Raw genomic sequence first — 16,594 nt, forward strand, 5'->3', positions numbered from 1 at the left:
TTGCAGAAAAACAGCCCCAAAGCATGATGTTTCCACCCCCATGCTTCATAGTAGGTATGGTGTTCTTTGGATGCAACTCAGCATTCTTTGTCCTCCAAACACGACGAGTTGAGTTTTTACCAAAAAGTTATATTTTGTTTCATCTGACCATATGACATTCTCCCAATCTTCTTCTGGATCATCCAAATGCTCTCTAGCAAACTTCAGACGGGCCTGGATATGTACTGGCTTAAGCAGGGGGACACGTCTGGCACTGCAGGATTTGAGTCCCTGGTGGCGTAGTGTGTTACTGATGGTAGGCTTTGTTACTTTGGTCCCAGCTCTCTGCAGGTCATTCACTAGATCCCCCCCCAGTGTGGTTCTGGGATTTTTTCTCACCGTTCTTGTGATCATTTTGACCCCATGGGGTGAGATCTTGCATGGAGCCCCAGATCGATGGAGATTATCAGTGGTCTTGTATATCTTCCATTTCCTAATAATTGCTCTCACAGTTGATTTCTTCAAACCAAGCTGCTTACCTATTGCAGATTCAGTCTTCCCAGGCTGGTGCAGGTCTACAATTTTGTTTCTGGTGTCCTTTAACAGCTCTTTGGTCTTGGCCATAGTGGAGTTTGGAGTGTGACAGTTTGAGGTTGTGGACAGGTGTCTTTTATACTGATAACATGTTCAAACAGGTGCCATTAATACAGGTAACGAGTGGAGGACAGAGGAGCCTCTTAAATAATTTACATGTCTGTGAGAGCCAGAAATCTTGCTTGTTTGTAGGTGACCAAATACTTATTTCCACCATAATTTGCAAATAAATTCATTAAAAATCCTACAATGTGATTTTCTGGATTTTTTTCTCATTTTGTCTGTCATAGTTGAAGTGTACCTATGATGAAAATTACAGGCCTCTCTAATTTTTTTAAGTGGGAGAACTTGCACAATTGGTGGCTGACTAAATGCTTTTTTGCCCCACTGTATATAAGAATAAAAACATATTTTGACAAGCAATCTAAGTATGGTCAGACCGAACCTGTCAACATTGGTTTGGAGTTGATAGCTTAAAATGGTGAAATAGGAAGTCTAAACAAAAAAAACATTTTTTTTTGTCCATTCTAGTCTATGGCCCATTTTTCTGCAATTGAAATGCATTGGTATCCATAGCAACAACGCCGTTTGGGCTGCTGAAGGATGAGACAAACAGCTGTATCTTTTGATTGGTAGTAGATCATTATGTTCTGATTCCAGATTTAAATACCAGAGAAGTAGACCTCAATGTCATACCCTCTAGCTTTTTATCTAAAGTGCTGGAAATGTGGTCAAAGTTGCCGATTTGTGTCAAAAGCTGCATTGTTTACCATGAATGGACGTTGGAAGTCTGGGAGTTGATGTCACAATGGGACCTTTACAATGTTGAATAAAAACTAAGAAAGTGAATAAAGGCCTAAAAGCTTAGTAGTTTAAAAAGTACAAAAGGGGCCTGGCCTCGCTGCACATTTAAAGTTTGAATGACGTTTCTATCTTAATTAAAAGGTGTAAGAGTAGCCTTCCAAATAATAATAATATGAAGTATGACAGAGATTTAAAGTGGGGTCTCTTGCATCACAAGCCCCCTTTCAAAATCACATTGGTAATAGGGCTGTATGCAGCGCAGCGATTATGTGATGGTTTATATCGTCATTTAAAGTACCCTGCAACCACAAAATACTGTCTTCACCTACTCTCAGATACTACTGGTGCTCAGGGTTTTCCTGGCTATCAAGGCTACTTGCTCCTGCCAAACCCTACGCCACGCCCACGGATGTCAGTTTTTCTCCGCAATGAGTCTGGATCTGAGTACCTCTCCAAACATTCACCACCGAATGCAAACGCATCTGGGTCTGTCTGATTGGTCCAGAAACCGATGGGTTGGGCCAGAGCCAGAACACACTGGATTAAAACTGCGGTTAGAACATATTTTATTGGCTTGAATAATCTGATTGATTAAAGACGATCCAATCGCTGATAACTTTATTTTGTACACCACCCCTAGTGCCCCTCATCACCACAAACAACTTCAATGATGGCAGTCTCAGACTAAAGTATGTGATGAACGACAGAGCAGCTGAAGAATTTAGTGAGTCCTCAGGCTAGCTCAGGATCAGATCTCTGTAAAATGAACAAATTATCAGACAAGCCAGAATAGAAATAATGGAATACGAATGCACAAGTAAAAAATATAAAACCTATGGGACACAGACACTTATGAGGTGTTTGTGCGCAATGTTGACATACAATAATGTTTGTAACAATGTAACAACCAATATTTTAATGAGATTTGCGACCAAAACTATTTTTTGGGGAAAGGTATGGTATAAATAATGAAATTCTCCTCAGAGCACTGCATGACATTGAATCGATGAGTTACTATCCCCAAAAATTGCTTGTGTCCCATAATATTTTATACTAACTTTCACTATGGAGTACTTACTAATGATTTCATTTCTCAGGATGGTGTAGAAGGTTCCAAAGACCAGAGAGCCTCTCTTCCTGTCCACATGCAGCACATCCTGGAAGATCCACTCCCTAAGCAGTGGTGTTAAATATATAAAAAATAATAGTAAAGCTACATTTTAAACTGTAGAGTATAAACTCAGCAAAAAAAGAAACGTCCTCTCACTGTCAACTGTGTTTTCAGCACATGTTTAAATATTTGAATGAACATAAGATTCAACAACTGAGACATAAACTGAACAAGTTCCACAGACATGTGACTAACAGAAATTGAATAATGTGTCCTTGAAAAAAAGTAACAGTCAGTATCAGGTGTGGCCACCAGCTGCATTAAGTACTGCAGTGCATCTCCTCCTCATGGACTGCACCAGATTTGCCAGTTCTTGCTATGAGATGTTACCCCACTCTTCCACCAAGGCACCTTCAAGGGAAATGGCCCTAGCCCTCACCCTCCGATCCAACAGGTCCCAGACCTGCTCAATTGGATTGAGATCTGGGCTCTTCGCTGGCCATGCAGAACACTGATATTCCTGTCTTGCAGGAAATCACACACAGAATGAGCAGTATGGCTGGTGGAATTGTCATGCTGGAGGGTCATGTTAGGATGAGCCTGCAGGAAGGGTACCACATGAGGGAGGAGGTCTTCCCTGTAACGCACAGAGTTGAGATTGCCTGCAATGACAACAAGCTCAGTCCGATGATGTGACACACCGCCCCAGACCATGACGGATCCTCCACCTCCAAATCGATCCCACTCCAGAGAACAGGCCTCGGTGTAACGCTCATTCCTTCGACGATAAACGCAAATCCGACCATCACCCCTGGTGAGACAAAACCGCTACTCGTCAGTGAAGAGCACTTTTTGCCAGTCCTGTCTGGTCCAGCAACGGTGGGTTTGTGCCCATAGGCGACATTGTTGCCGGTGATGTCTGGTGAGGACCTGCCTTACAACAGGCCTACAAGCCCTCAGTCCAGCCTCTCTCAGCCTATTGCGACCAGTCTGAGCACTGGTGGAGGGATTGTGCGTTCCTGGTGTAACTCGGGCAGTTGTTGTTGCCATACTGTACCTGTCCCGCAGGTGTGATGTTCGGATGTACCAATCCTGTGCAGGTGTTGTTACACGTGGTCTACCAATGCGAGGATGATCAGCTGTCCGCCCTGTAGCGTTGTCTTAAGCATCTCACAGTACGGACATTGCAATTTATTGCCCTGGCCACATCTGCAGTCCTCATGCCTCCTTACAGCATGCCTAAGGCACGTTCACGCAGATGAGCATGGACCCTGGGCGTCTTTTTTTGTGTGTTTTTCAGAGTCAGTAGAAATGAATAAATCATAGAGAATTCTGTTTGAATGGGTTCTATGAATTCTAATTTTGGGACTCAGAAACTCATTGCAACTGGCATGTGAATAGACAAGTGTTTTTCTAGGCAGCATTTGATGTAAATGATAGATAGTTCAATAAAGCCCTCTATAAAATCAACAATATTAAATCCAACCACCTACCATTCCAGTCAGCACTCTCCCTCCTTGTACCTGCTGGGTCGCCCGGTCCATTTCCCGGGGCCAGGGGTGCACTGGCATCTGGGAACCTGTTGCTGTGCTCTTGTTTTTATTTTACCTTAATTTAACTAGGCAAGTCAGTTAAGAACAAATTCTTATTTTCAATGATGGCCTAGGAACAGTGGGGGCAGGGGCAGAATGACAGATTTGTACCTTGTCAGCTCAGGGATTTGAACTTGCAACCTTTTGGTTACTAGTCCAACTCTCTAACCACTAGGACACTAGGCTACCCTGCTGCCCCAGGGTCCTGGGTCCATGTCTATGTTCAGAAAGAGGTCATCGTTGTGCTATTCTATGCACCTTCCTCCTCTTTCCTGCATCCAGGTAAGAGAGGAGCCAAGCAACGAGCTCTCAATCACCAACAGGCTTCGCTCACCCAGGCATCTGTCCAGAGCTTCCTGAATTCTTAATTGCTGTTCTTTGGTTCACCACTGCACCAATACAAATTCATGAGGATGTTTAAAATCCTCCTTATACATTATCAATGACTCAGGGCTCCCGAGTTGCACAGCGGTCTAAGGCACTGCATCTCAGTGCTAGAGGCATCACTACAGACCCTGGTTCGATTCCAGACTGTGTCACAACCGGCCGTGATTGAGAGTCCCATAGGGCGGTGCACAATTGGCCCAGCGTCGTTAGGGTTTGGCCGGAGTAGGCCATCATTGTAAAAAATAATTTGTTCTTAACTGACTTGCCTAGTTAAATAAAGGTTAAATTAATCAAATCGACTCTGGATCAAGCCAGCTGAACTAAATACACAACCATTACACACAAAGGGTAGTGTTCAATGTGGAAACCATCCAAACTGTTAAAAACACAGACCTTGAACGAGATGGAGCTCGAGTAATTGACAAATCTTAATCTGACCTCCACTTCAAGTTAATAAACCCGATTAGCTTCAGTCGAATACACCATGGCGGCTACAAAAAGGCGACATTACATGTGGCATTTTCACACGTGCTCGAACAATAGCCACAAAAAAAGCCTCCAAGAAACAGCTTGCTTCACAAAAAGCTAGCACCATTAGCCAGGATCATGAGGACCTGTCCCTTCCCGAGGCCTTACTGCCAACCTCATCCTCTATTGAAGAAATTATTTGAGCTGAGATCCCAATGTACAGAACTCAACATCAAACTAGATGGCATTAACTTTCAGCTCAGTGCAATAGGGGGCAAAGTGACAACCCTGGAAAATGCCCTGCCTGCCATCAATAACAAGATAGCCCTCAATGTGGGGTGCCTGGATGAGGCAGAGAGGGAGATTCCTATCCATTGAAAACTCACTGGCAGATGCTATGGAAACAATAACCTCTGCTAAAAAGAAAATGTAGCATCTGGAAAATAAAACAGAGGAGTGCATTTAAACCGGAATAACTGTCTTTTATTAAACATGGCCGAAAAAGAAAACAGCCACAGATCCGCTACCTGCAAGACTGACTCCCTGAGTGGCTCCACCTATCCCCCGACAGGCCCATAGAACTGAAGAGAGCTCACCGAGCACGGAGGTCTCCACCAGCAGCCGCCGCGCCCAACCACCATACACTTCCTGAGATTCATCAACAAGGAACGAGTGCTACAGGTATCGAAAATCCACGCCATCACAGTGGGGGAAAGCCAAACTCACCTTGCTCCAGGACCTTTCAGCTGGAACACGCCAAAAGCACCTAGAGTTGAACAAACCTTAACTGACCGAGGCATTTTCAGGGGATGCAAATACCCAAACGAGTTCAGGATTCGTCACCAAGGAGCCCTGCGACACTTCAGAACTCATGATTACTGAACAGAAATACTACGAGTATAGCAATTGGCCTAGCAGATTGTTTGCATACCAATTAAAAAGAGCAGCCAGTGTACAATCATGGCCATCCGAACAGCAGATGACAAGGTCACATATGATCCAAATAAGATATAGGTCACTTTTCATGATTTGTACTGAAAAAATATACAGATGCAGAACTCCATTAATTTCTAGAGAATCTCGCTACCAAACTATCAGAGACAGACCAAGAAGATCTCAACTCCCCCCTCACCCACGAGGAGGTCCGCGAGACAATCATCTCCATGACACCTAACAAGTTCCCAGGCCCAGACGCATTTCCCAGGGTTCTACAAAGCTTTTTGGCCCCAGTTTAGCCCTATTTTCATGCCAATGCTGGATGATCTTTGCAAACATGGAGCTCTCCCAGACTATGTACACAGCCCGTATTACAGTGTTGCTTAAAATAGACAAGGACCGTCTCTCCTGCTCATCCCGTTGGACTTCGACTACTAAATAATGACCAAATTGCTTGCCAAAAAACTAAACACTCTTCTTCCCAAAATAATAAAACTGGATTCATTTGCGGCAGGTAATGTTCTGATAACATTCGCCGTCTTTTTGATATTATAGACCAAGTAAATGCACAGAAGACCCCTGTCCTGGTGGATGGAGTGGACCGATCTGTTCTCAGTCTGGCCTCAAACCTTATGGCATTTCGATGAGAATATAGGGTCTTCATTCATTGAATGATGTCTACTAATGGTCTGAACTCTGACAGATTCTCTTTGGGACGTGGTACAGACATGAACGCTCGCTGTCCGATCTGCTCTACTTGTTGGGGGCGGAGTTGATGAGGAGAAATCCAAGTATTATGGGTGTCTACATAGCCAACGCTGAGAAATCTCTCCCATTTTAGACATAATTGCTCAGTAAGGCAAGTTTTCAGGATATAAGATACATTTGAACAAATCCAATGTTTTCTCTCTCAATATTCCTGACTGGCGCAGCGGTCTAAGGCACTGCATCTCAGTGCAAGAGGCGTCACTATAGTACCTGGTTTGAATCCAGGCTGTATCACATCTGGCCGTGATTGGGAGTCCCATAGTGCGGTGCACAATTGGAGGAGCAAGAATGATCTCCGAACCTGGACTAGTTTAGTCGTCAAAATCAATGTGATCCATATGAACATCCTCCCTAGACAGAACTATTTATTTCAGATGCTCCCATGCTATCTCCCAGTTTCTTTTTTCAAAACAACTAACCAAAGCATCACCAAATTTATATGGGGCAATAAAAAACCTAGGATCAAGTTCTCCACTCTGTTGAAACCTGAATCTAAGGGTGGTCTTGCCCTTCCCTGCCTTCAATTGTACTACTTGTCTGCCCAAATTCACAACATGTTAACATGGATCACAAACAGACAAGACTATGTGGATTCAGACAGAGGCCCAATTGCCTTGAAGCTTAATTATATTCACTAATAACTTTAGTGAAATGGGCAGGTAGCCTAGTGGGGCAGGTATGGTAAGGTAAGGTAAGCCTAGTGGTTGGAGCGTTGGAGCGTTGGGCCAGTAACCAGAAGGTTTCTAGATTGAATCCCCGAGCTGACAAGATAAAAAAATCTGTCGTTCTGCGCCTGAACAAGGCAGTTAAACCTACTGTTCCCCGGTAGGCCGTCATTGTAAATAAGAATTTGTTCTTAACTGACTTGCCTAATTAAATAAAGGTTCACAAAATAAAAGCCTAAACTTGTGATTTATGACACCCTACTATGGACTTCAAGAAATGCCTTGGCATTTCCTCCCAAATATGCTCTCACACGCGTATAGTATGCAACCCAGACTTGACAAAAGCCCTGAGTGATGCCAACGTTCAACTTTGGCATACTCTAGGGTTCAGGACCTTTTCAGACCGGTTTCATCAGAACACAACCTCACTGAAATACTCTCAAGAACTCTGCAGTGAATTCAATGTGCTAAGATCCAATTTAAATATCTTCAAATTAGACACGTAATTTCGTCATGTCACTTCCAAGAGAAGGTTTAGAGCTCAGCTCAATGAAGTTGAGACCCTTCTTGCTACAGCACAATCCATCAAAGGCAAAATCTCCTATATCTTTAGACTCCCATCTGAGAATGTGGGCTCTTCCTTTACTCCTTTGAAAATAATCTGGGAAAAGGACCTTTGTCTGACTATCAGTGATGAGTTATGGACGGATGTTTGCGACAGGGTATACTGCTCCTCTACTAATATAAAAATGAAATAATCTATTTATTTTTTTTAAATGTTGTACAAATTGTATTACACCACAGTGAGACTCCATAGAACGAATACAGACATTTCTCCTGATTGTAAAAGACGTACATCTGAAAGCAGTGGAGGCTGCTGAGGGGAGGACGATTTGTAACAACTGGAATGGAGTAAATGGCACACAGAAAACATGTGTTTGATACCATTCCACCAATTCTGCTCCAGCCATTACCACGAGCCCGTCGTCCCCAATTAAGGTGCCACCAACCTCCTGTGTCTGAAAGTGGATCTTACATGCATGCATTTTGGCATTGCGGGGAGACGGACAGATTTTGGCAATCTATACATACTGCTGCATAGAAAATATTAGATGTAGTTTGATATGACCCCGTGGCCATCTTCTTAATGCTTAGCAGGACTTTGTTCTTGATCTAAACAGAGAAAATGTGTTTATGACTATCACATACTTTGCTAAAAAAAATGTATTCTACCAAGGTGAGCTTCTAATTCCTGTCCTACATTTAAAATGTGGATTGACCAGATTGTTGACTTTCTTCCTCTTGAAAAGCTCACTTGTGACCCACTACTCAACTATATTTAAAATTGGACAGAAATGTGTGTATATACATGCTGTAAAAACAAGTTATTTGCTCGTTGTCTCAGTTAAAGCTGGAAATAGCTAACACATAGTGCTGCTGCAAATGTGTTGTTAGTTTATTTTTTATTTCTGCCACATCTGTGAATGTGGATTGTTTTGTTTGTTGATTGAAAAACAAAACGTAAATACCTCCAATAAAACAATACAGAAACACACGGACCCAGTCTTCATATGAAAACGTAGTGTGGAGCCATTCCCCTTACAACTAGGGACAGGAATTATTCCCTGGTCTGGTCACATGGTGAGGGAAAACTCCTGGCCCTGCCTATCATTATTGTGAAGTTGCCCCTAGATGCTGATCTTGGGGCAGTTCTGCATTTTTTTAGGACACATGTTTAAGGTTAGGATTGGGGAGAGGAAACTGATCCAAGATCTGTACCTAGGGGAAACTTCACCCTGGAACACTCAGGGCAGCACAATGTCCTGTGGCCTGCCACCAGTGTGGACAAGGAGATGCTTCTTCATGTGGCCAGACTGGGTGAAGCACTTCCCACAGTAGACACATTGAAACGGTTTCTCTCCGGTGTGGACCCTCTCATGCATCTTCAGCTGGTGGCTGTGGGAGAAGCGCTTGGTACAGTGGCTGCAGCCGTACGGTTTCTCCCCTGTATGGACCCGCATGTGCCTCTGCAGGTGCGCCGGCTTGGGGAATGGCTTTCCGCAGAGGCTGCACCGGAGCTGCCTCTGGCTGGAGTGAGACGTCAGCTGTTGTGGCTGCTTTTCTATGCCTTTCGATGAAGAAGTGGAGCCTCTGTTGAAATTCGGGAAGTTGACTGGCTTCCTTCTTTGGGGAACCTGGTGGAGAGTAACCCTTGGGGATGAAAAGCTGTTTTTGGTGGACAGTCCATTGAAATCCGGCATCTTGGACCTTGATCCTACAGTTGTCCCTTGCTCTGCATGTTGAGTGTCAGGGGGACACTTTGTCTGTCCAGACTCCATTCCCCCTCTTCCTCTGTTGTCCACAAGCTGCCTGCTTTCTGAACAAACCTCTCCAGATGTCGCCTCTTGGCCAGTTATGCTCCATTCTGAACTCATATCTACCTCCACTTTAATGGGAACTGAGTCCACCATCACCACATCAGGCACCCAGTCCAGAGAGCCCAAAGCAGACATGTAGACCCCAGAGTTACCAGGCACCCCTCTCCTCTCTGGATGTTCAGACAGCCTTTTGGAGTCTGGCCCTAGATTATGAGGAGCATTCACAGTTGAGTTGTCAGTCTCTTGGTTCTCTGTCCAATGGGACAGGCTGTATTCTATAGGTTGATGGTCAGTGTCCCAGGTCACACCCTCAGCAACCTGATGGTCCTGTCTTGCTCTGCTGTATTGTGACGCTGGATGCTGGAACATCTGGTTTTCAGGTTCTATATTGAGTGAGGTGTTTGGAGCTCTGTGTCTGTTGCCCTGCTGGTCCAGAAGGTCTGTAGGTTCAGTAGATGATGAAGAACCTGGTTCTGGCACAATGATCTTCTCACTGCTCTCACTGACCAGTTGGACAATCTCTGAAATGAGTCAACATAAAGCACAGCATCAGCTTCCTGTAGTGGAGACTGATTCTTCTTTGCCTTATTTATTAGTTATGAATAAGGACTAAGAAGTTAATCAAATACTGCAATAAACATTGAAGGCTTTACTCAACATAAAGTGTATATTGTATGGACTTGATAAGTTGAACAAAAATACCTTCCGGGCTGCTGGTGCCAAGGTTCTCCATTTTGATAAGAGGCATCTCTTGCATATCTGCCATCTGTTTTGTATTCATCAGAAACAATTTATTAGAAAAACTCCCCCACCACCATTTGAAATATGAAAAAAAAACTAATACATTTGGGCGTGTGTATGACAACTGACCGGCATGCCCACATCCTTGTCTGTCGCTGTGCGTCCTGCGTCTCTCCAGTTGGTGGCATCCTGCGTAAAATTTCTCCCTTTACGCTCGGCACAGCGATTCTCCACTGCACCAGAAAAGAGAAACCCTCAAACGTTATATATTATACATTACCCATTATTTTTTTACGTTTTCAAAGATGGTAAAAAAAAACAATATCCAAGTATGCCTGTTGACTTTCCTTGGAAGCTCCCTCTTGCCCGGCTAACAAGATCTGTGTCCCGCCTGCTGACAGTGTGTCGGAGGGCTCCGAATTTCTCTGCGCTTCGTCGAGAATTCTGGAATTTTGTCAAAAGCAGCTTCCTCCGCAGGTTATCGATTTCTTTCTGGCTATGGGAAATTTCCAAACGTAAAGCAGCATGGCCGTCATCTACAAGTTTGCAGATTTCGGCAACGGCTGCATTCGCCAAAACCTCGACGATGGAGGCTAGCTGAGCGTTAAAGGCGACTGTATCGTACATGTCCTTAGCACTATGTTTATGTTAAACACTTATGTTATAGTAATTTGAAACTAAGTGCTCAGTCAACGTCTTGAGACTACACAATTAAGGCCATAGACGTTAGACTATTTTTTATAAACAAACATTTTTCGGCTACTTCCTGGATAATTTCTCCGAAATAAAGGCTGGCTTTTCAAAATAAAGGTTGCTTACACATACGACTTATGTTCCAACATTGCCACCTGCTGCTGAATCATATTGTATGTTGCTCCTGCTAAAAAGCAATCAAATGTTTTAAAAACCAGCCTGTTGTGAATTAAATCAAAACACACACCGTCATCCAAAAATGATTTTACTATTTAGTTCAAGTACAAAAATACAAAATCAGAATACAACTGAATTATAAAGGAATAAATACATTCCTTCAATTAAAAGTAATTTAATTGAGTAGGCTAAGGGTTAGTAGTCTCCAAACTAACTGAAGCACCACACTGAGAATGCACTCTAACTCTGAACAATGTAACAGTAGAAATATATACAAAATCTGAATATAGAATGAATAAATAGCCAATGGGATTTCAGATAGTCCTCAGCGATAGCAAAACAACTAGATAACATTTTGCTTTTTGTTTTTACAATAAATGAGAACGTTGTAAATAAAAAAAATAAAAAACATTGGTAGTAATAACATTGGTAATAGGTGTGTATGCAGTGAGCATATTAGCACATTATGTCATTCACAGTAACCTGTAAGCACAATGTACTGGCTTCTCCTCCTTTCAGTAACTACTGGGGTTCAGGATCAGATCTCTAAAAGAAACACAGAACAGATTGTCAGACACATTCCTTTATCTGGAAACACATGGTACATGAAACTGTCCTCAGAACAAACACTGCATGACATTGAATGAACAAATATATATTTTTTGCCTGTTTACCATATGCTTTTTTTTAGACGCATGTTGTTGTCGATACTAACCTTCCCCGTGGAGTACTTCCTGATGATTTCATTTGTCAGGATGGCATTGAAGGTTCTGCAGACCAGAGACAGGTTCCAGTAGCCTCTCTTTCCATCCACACGCAGTACGTCCCGGAAGATCCACACCAGCGACTCAAGAGGAAGCTGCAAGAAAGTGCATCATTTCAATGGTTCCAGTGTTTTAGCTGCCTATTTTGGTTAAGTGTTTGTTGTTGAACATTCGGTGCCTAAAGCAGTGGAGTTGTATATAAAAGAGGCCAGGAAAGTCACTAGGTAGGCTACATGTCAAACTCCAGATGGTATTTATGGGTGATTCCTCACAAAACTAGAAACAAAAATTGTGATTTGGGGGATTTTCACTCAATTTAATCAATATTGGTGTCCTTTGGAGGAAGGATTGTTGACATTTGTATCTTAAATCATATTTAAGAACCCTTCTATAGATTACATTGTGAATATCCCCCAAATCACTGTCTTTTTTTGGTTCTAGTTTCGTGAGGAATCATCATAACATAAGTATGTTTATTATATGAATGGTAATCCAATCGTTATTTTCAGTTGAATCCTGTATGGAGTATCAAAAACAAAGAGTCAGCGGTTTGGCTAACTGGGCTGAATCTGAATTGTGTCCCACCCACCAACCCCTCTTTTACGCTACTGCTACTCTCTGTTCATCATATATGCATAGTCACTTTAACCATATCTACATGTACATACTACCTCAATCAGCCTGACTAACCGGTGTCTGTATGTAGCCTCTCTACTTTTATAGCCTCGCTACTGTATATAGCCTGTCTTTTTACTGTTGTTTTATTTCTTTACCTACCTATTGTTCACCTAATACCTTTTTTGCACTATTTGTTAGAGCCTGTAAGTAAGCATTTCACTGTAATACCTGTTGTATTCGGCGCACGTGACAAATAAACTTTGATTTAAATCTGATATTAGGAAAGAAGGAAAGTGATTCTGGTTGTTCTATGTGAGATAAATCTACAGGTACTGTACTTACCTCCAGGAGATGAGGTTTCCCCAGACCATGGTACCTCTGAGGATTCTGGGAATAAAGAAGAAGTTAGTGAATAGTTAGGTTCTAGAGTACTGATCTCTGAGTTGTATTGAATCAGTGAGATAATCAGACATTGTCTTTTCATTTGGCCTACCTCTCTCTCCCCTACCCTCTATAAGCCCAACCATATTAAACCCAACCATTGACAGTTTACCATTCCAGTCAGCACTCTCTCTCCTTGCAACTGCTGGGTCGCCAGGTCCGTTTCCTGGGCCAGTAGTGCGCCGGCGTCCGGGAACCTGACGCTTTGTTCTTCTTCCATGTCGATGTCCGGAAAGAGGTCATCGTCCCGCTCTTCCCTCCGCCTTCCTCTTTCCTGCGTCCTAGTATAAGTGTAGCCGGGCAACGAGCTCTCGACCACCAACAGGCCTTGTTCGCCCAGGCACCGGTCGAAAGCTTCCTGGAAGGCCGACGCCGTCACGTTCACCTTGTGTTTCCTCTTCATGTGGTTCTTGAAATTCTTCTTGTTCAGCCTGATTCCGCAGAGATCGCACTGGACCTTGGTGGCACGGCACCAGGGTGGCACGGCCATCTTGGATTCGGCCAGGTATCTCCTCAGGGCCTCCTCGTTCTCTGCAGCGACGTACTCTTTGTGGTGTTTCCTCTTCATGTGAACCTTGAAGTTCTTCTTGTTTAGGATGATGCCGCAGTGGTCACACTGAGTCTGTACAGGAACTGCGTCCCTTTGGGAAGGTCTTGGCGGTCTCTCGGTCTCAATCTGCGGCGTCGGAGGGCAGCTGTACACTTCGGGCGAGGAGGATTCCGAATCCTGGCGTGTGACCGGATTGTGACTGGCAGAAGCATCTGGTTTTTCCATTGGAGGTGTGTCTGTGTTTAGAGTTTGAAGAGCGACTGGTAAGCTCGGAGGGGTGGCAGGTCTGGAGCTGGAAGGGACAGCAGGTATAGATGTGAGAGGCAGGACAGGTGTGGATGTTGCATGGGCGAGAGGTCTCTGGGCTGGAGAGGGATGTTGCTGGAGGGGCGGAGCAACAGATGGAGATTGAGCTTGGACACGGGCAGGTGTGGATGTTGCATGGGCGAGAAGTCTCTGGGCTGGAGAGGGATGTTGCTGGAGGGGCGGAGCAACAGATTGAGCTGGGACACGGGCAGGTCCTTGAGTCCCGTTCCGCTTTCTGCAAGCTCTGAAATGTTCAATAAACAACGCTTTTCTGCAGAGTACATGGTCACAATAGCTGCAGTGGTAGTGAGGGTAGTCTCTGCACGTCAGTTTGCAGTTGTAGACGATGTACTCTGACAGAAAAGGGTGACAATAAAACAATCAGTATAAAAAAAATAATGTTAGATAGTGACTTTAAAAAGTCAAGTGTACAAGGACATTAGCACATACAACATGGCATTCACACAACTCAATTGAACAACTACAAAGCATTACTGAGTACAAGGAAATCGTTATTTTCTGACACTGCGGTTTCCAAAGTTCCCCTCACCGTCATTCTGAACTGCACTTTTCAGGTGGCTCTGGATGTGTGGGATGATCCGGTGTAACTCGTTGGGTTTGAACGCAGACGGTCGGCAGAAGGGGCAGTGGTAGAGGGAGCAGCACGTGGTGCACGGTTGTATCTTGGGAGTTTCACCAACTCGGAAACTGGTAATATGTTGCTGTGGAAAAACAAAGACAATAATGAATAGTCAATAATAAAGGGAAAATGGTCCGAAAATCCAGACGCAAATTCTACATGGTCCCAAATTGGGGACCAATAGTTCAGCAACATGCAGATACAAAATGTTTTGTATAGAAATGACAATTCTTTGTTTCCTACATTAATACATCAGAAAGCCATGTCCTGTCTACTCTACAAAAACATTATCAGAAGTATGTGGACATCTGTTCGTCCCCTTTGCTGTTATAACAGACTTTCCACTAGAAAAACAGCCCCAGACCATTATTCCTCTTCCACCGTTATTTTCTGACACAGTTCATACTACACATTGGGGCAGGCAGATTCTTCCTTTGGACTGCCAGATGGTGAAGTGTGATTCATCACTCCAGAGAACGAGTTTCCACTGCTCCAGAGTCCAATGGCGGCGAGCTTTACACCACTCCAGCCGGCACTTGGCACTGTGCATGATGATCTTAGGCTTGTGTGTGGCTGCTCTGCCATGGAAGCCCATTTCATGAAGCTTCTGACGAACAGTTATTGTGCTGACGTTGCTTCCAGAGGCAGTTGGTACTCGGTAGTGAGTGTTGCAACCGAGGACAGACGATTTTTACACTCTACGCGCTTCAGCACTCGGCGGTCCCCTTCTGTGAGCTTGTGTGGACTACGACTTCGCAGCTGAGCCATTGTTGCTCCTAGACTTTTCCACTTCACAATAACAGCACTGACAGTTGATCGGTGCAGCTCTAGCAGGGCAAAAATTTGACAAACTGACTTCCTGGAAAGGTGGCATCCTATGATGGTGCCATGTTGAAAGTCAATGAGCTCTTCAGTAAGGCCATTATACTGCCAATGTTTGTCTATGGAGATTGCATGGCTGTGTGCTCGATTTTATACACCTGTCAACAACGGTGTCGCTGAAATAGCCGAATCCACTAATTTGAAGGGGTGTCCACATACTTTTGTATATATAGTATATTTCTATCCACAAAAATGTTATTTACTATGTGTACAGTTTCTTACCTTTCTGGGTATGTCACTGGAACTGACTATGGGGTCAGGGGTCATTGCGGGGGGCCCAGTGTTCTCATTGGAACTGACTATGGGGCCAGGGGTCAGTGTGAGGGGCCCAGCCTCATCAGTTGGTGCTGTGGATACCTCTTTCCACAGAGCGTGCTGATTGCCATTGACACCGTCCACCTCAAGAGTGTTAACTGGAAAAGAGAGAGTGAGAGGTCAACTTGACCAATTCTTGGCAAATCATTAGCTCAAAGGCTGACAACAGGCATTTAGAAAAAATCGGTAGCCTACCTTCGTCTTCGTCCGCATCATCGGCATTCGCCGCGGGTGAATCGCCCGACGAACTGTTGATTATTGGTGAGTCGCCGGTGACAGGCGTCAGCCCTTTGCCACTCACCGACTTGTACCTCGACTCCGCCAGGCTGAGTTGCTTCTCTAGCAATAGGATTTGCTCCTTGCTTTGAGAGACTTCTACACGTAACGCTCCACAGCAATCGTCCACTAACTTGCAAATCTCGGTCACAGCAGCTGAGGCTAGTATGCCCATGACAGAGCTTATCCGTTGATGCAAAACACGCGTTACCGACATTTTAAACACTTGTTTTTGTGAAACCTGGTCACAACTACTGATAGCTATGACGATTCAAAATAATTCAAAACGTCTAATAAACGATTTTGTCCCCAGCTTGTTCACGAAGTAGTAATATTTGTAAGAATACCTGGATTGTTGTCAATGCGCCGCCATCTTTAATAACTGTGTCTTTGCGCACGCATCCGATCAGCGTTCAGAAAGTTTAGACAGAAAGCTAGAAAGCGCCACCTACCGCGTGGAGACTAGAATGTGCATTATCCAGAGTCAAATCTTTGAGCACTAAATATTA

At 44.0% G+C, this 16,594-nt stretch overlaps 2 protein-coding genes across 3 annotated transcripts; both read right to left on the reverse strand.

Annotated features, from left to right (window-relative positions):
* Positions 1–8,750: 8,750 nt before the first annotated feature.
* LOC110534797 (uncharacterized) lies at positions 8,751–11,368 on the reverse strand. 2 transcript variants are annotated; one of them, XM_090187892.1, is made up of 3 exons: positions 10,553–11,368; positions 10,385–10,448; positions 8,751–10,203 (listed from the first exon to the last, which is right to left on the reverse strand). In XM_090187892.1, exons 1-3 carry the CDS (start codon positions 10,556–10,558, stop codon positions 9,110–9,112), a joined length of 1,164 nt encoding a protein of 387 aa, XP_090044018.1. In that variant the 5' UTR covers positions 10,559–11,368; the 3' UTR covers positions 8,751–9,109. The 2 variants fall into 2 exon arrangements, with proteins under 2 accessions (XP_090044018.1, XP_090044017.1); XM_090187891.1 differs by lacking the exon at positions 10,553–11,368 and having other exon boundaries at positions 10,385–10,463.
* LOC110534751 (uncharacterized) lies at positions 11,368–16,513 on the reverse strand. Its single transcript, XM_036933918.2, has 7 exons — positions 16,005–16,513; positions 15,717–15,907; positions 14,523–14,694; positions 13,229–14,325; positions 13,018–13,062; positions 12,009–12,152; positions 11,368–11,839 (listed from the first exon to the last, which is right to left on the reverse strand). Exons 1-7 carry the CDS (start codon positions 16,300–16,302, stop codon positions 11,816–11,818), a joined length of 1,971 nt encoding a protein of 656 aa, XP_036789813.2. The 5' UTR covers positions 16,303–16,513; the 3' UTR covers positions 11,368–11,815.
* Between the last annotated feature and the right edge of the window lie 81 nt (positions 16,514–16,594).

Source organism: Oncorhynchus mykiss, chromosome 10 (genome assembly GCF_057628025.1).
Source record: "Oncorhynchus mykiss isolate SJ-2025 chromosome 10, ASM5762802v1, whole genome shotgun sequence".
NCBI classification, from domain to species: domain Eukaryota; kingdom Metazoa; phylum Chordata; class Actinopteri; order Salmoniformes; family Salmonidae; genus Oncorhynchus; species Oncorhynchus mykiss.

Excerpts from the sequence above, each read along its gene's own strand:
- LOC110534797 (XM_090187891.1), bottom strand. The coding sequence starts at position 10,463 with ATGAATACAAAACAGATGGCAGATATGCAAGAGATGCCTCTTATCAAA. Across the intron at positions 10,204-10,384 it reads TGGCACCAGCAGCCCGGAAG|AGATTGTCCAACTGGTCAGT; the intron begins GTATTTTTGTTC and ends GACTCATTTCAG.
- LOC110534751 (XM_036933918.2), bottom strand. The coding sequence starts at position 16,302 with ATGTCGGTAACGCGTGTTTTGCATCAACGGATAAGCTCTGTCATGGGC. Across the intron at positions 12,153-13,017 it reads GGAAACCTCATCTCCTGGAG|CTTCCTCTTGAGTCGCTGGT; the intron begins GTAAGTACAGTA and ends ACTTTCTTGCAG. Across the intron at positions 11,840-12,008 it reads GGAAGTACTCCACGGGGAAG|AGATCTGATCCTGAACCCCA; the intron begins GTTAGTATCGAC and ends TGTTTCTTTTAG.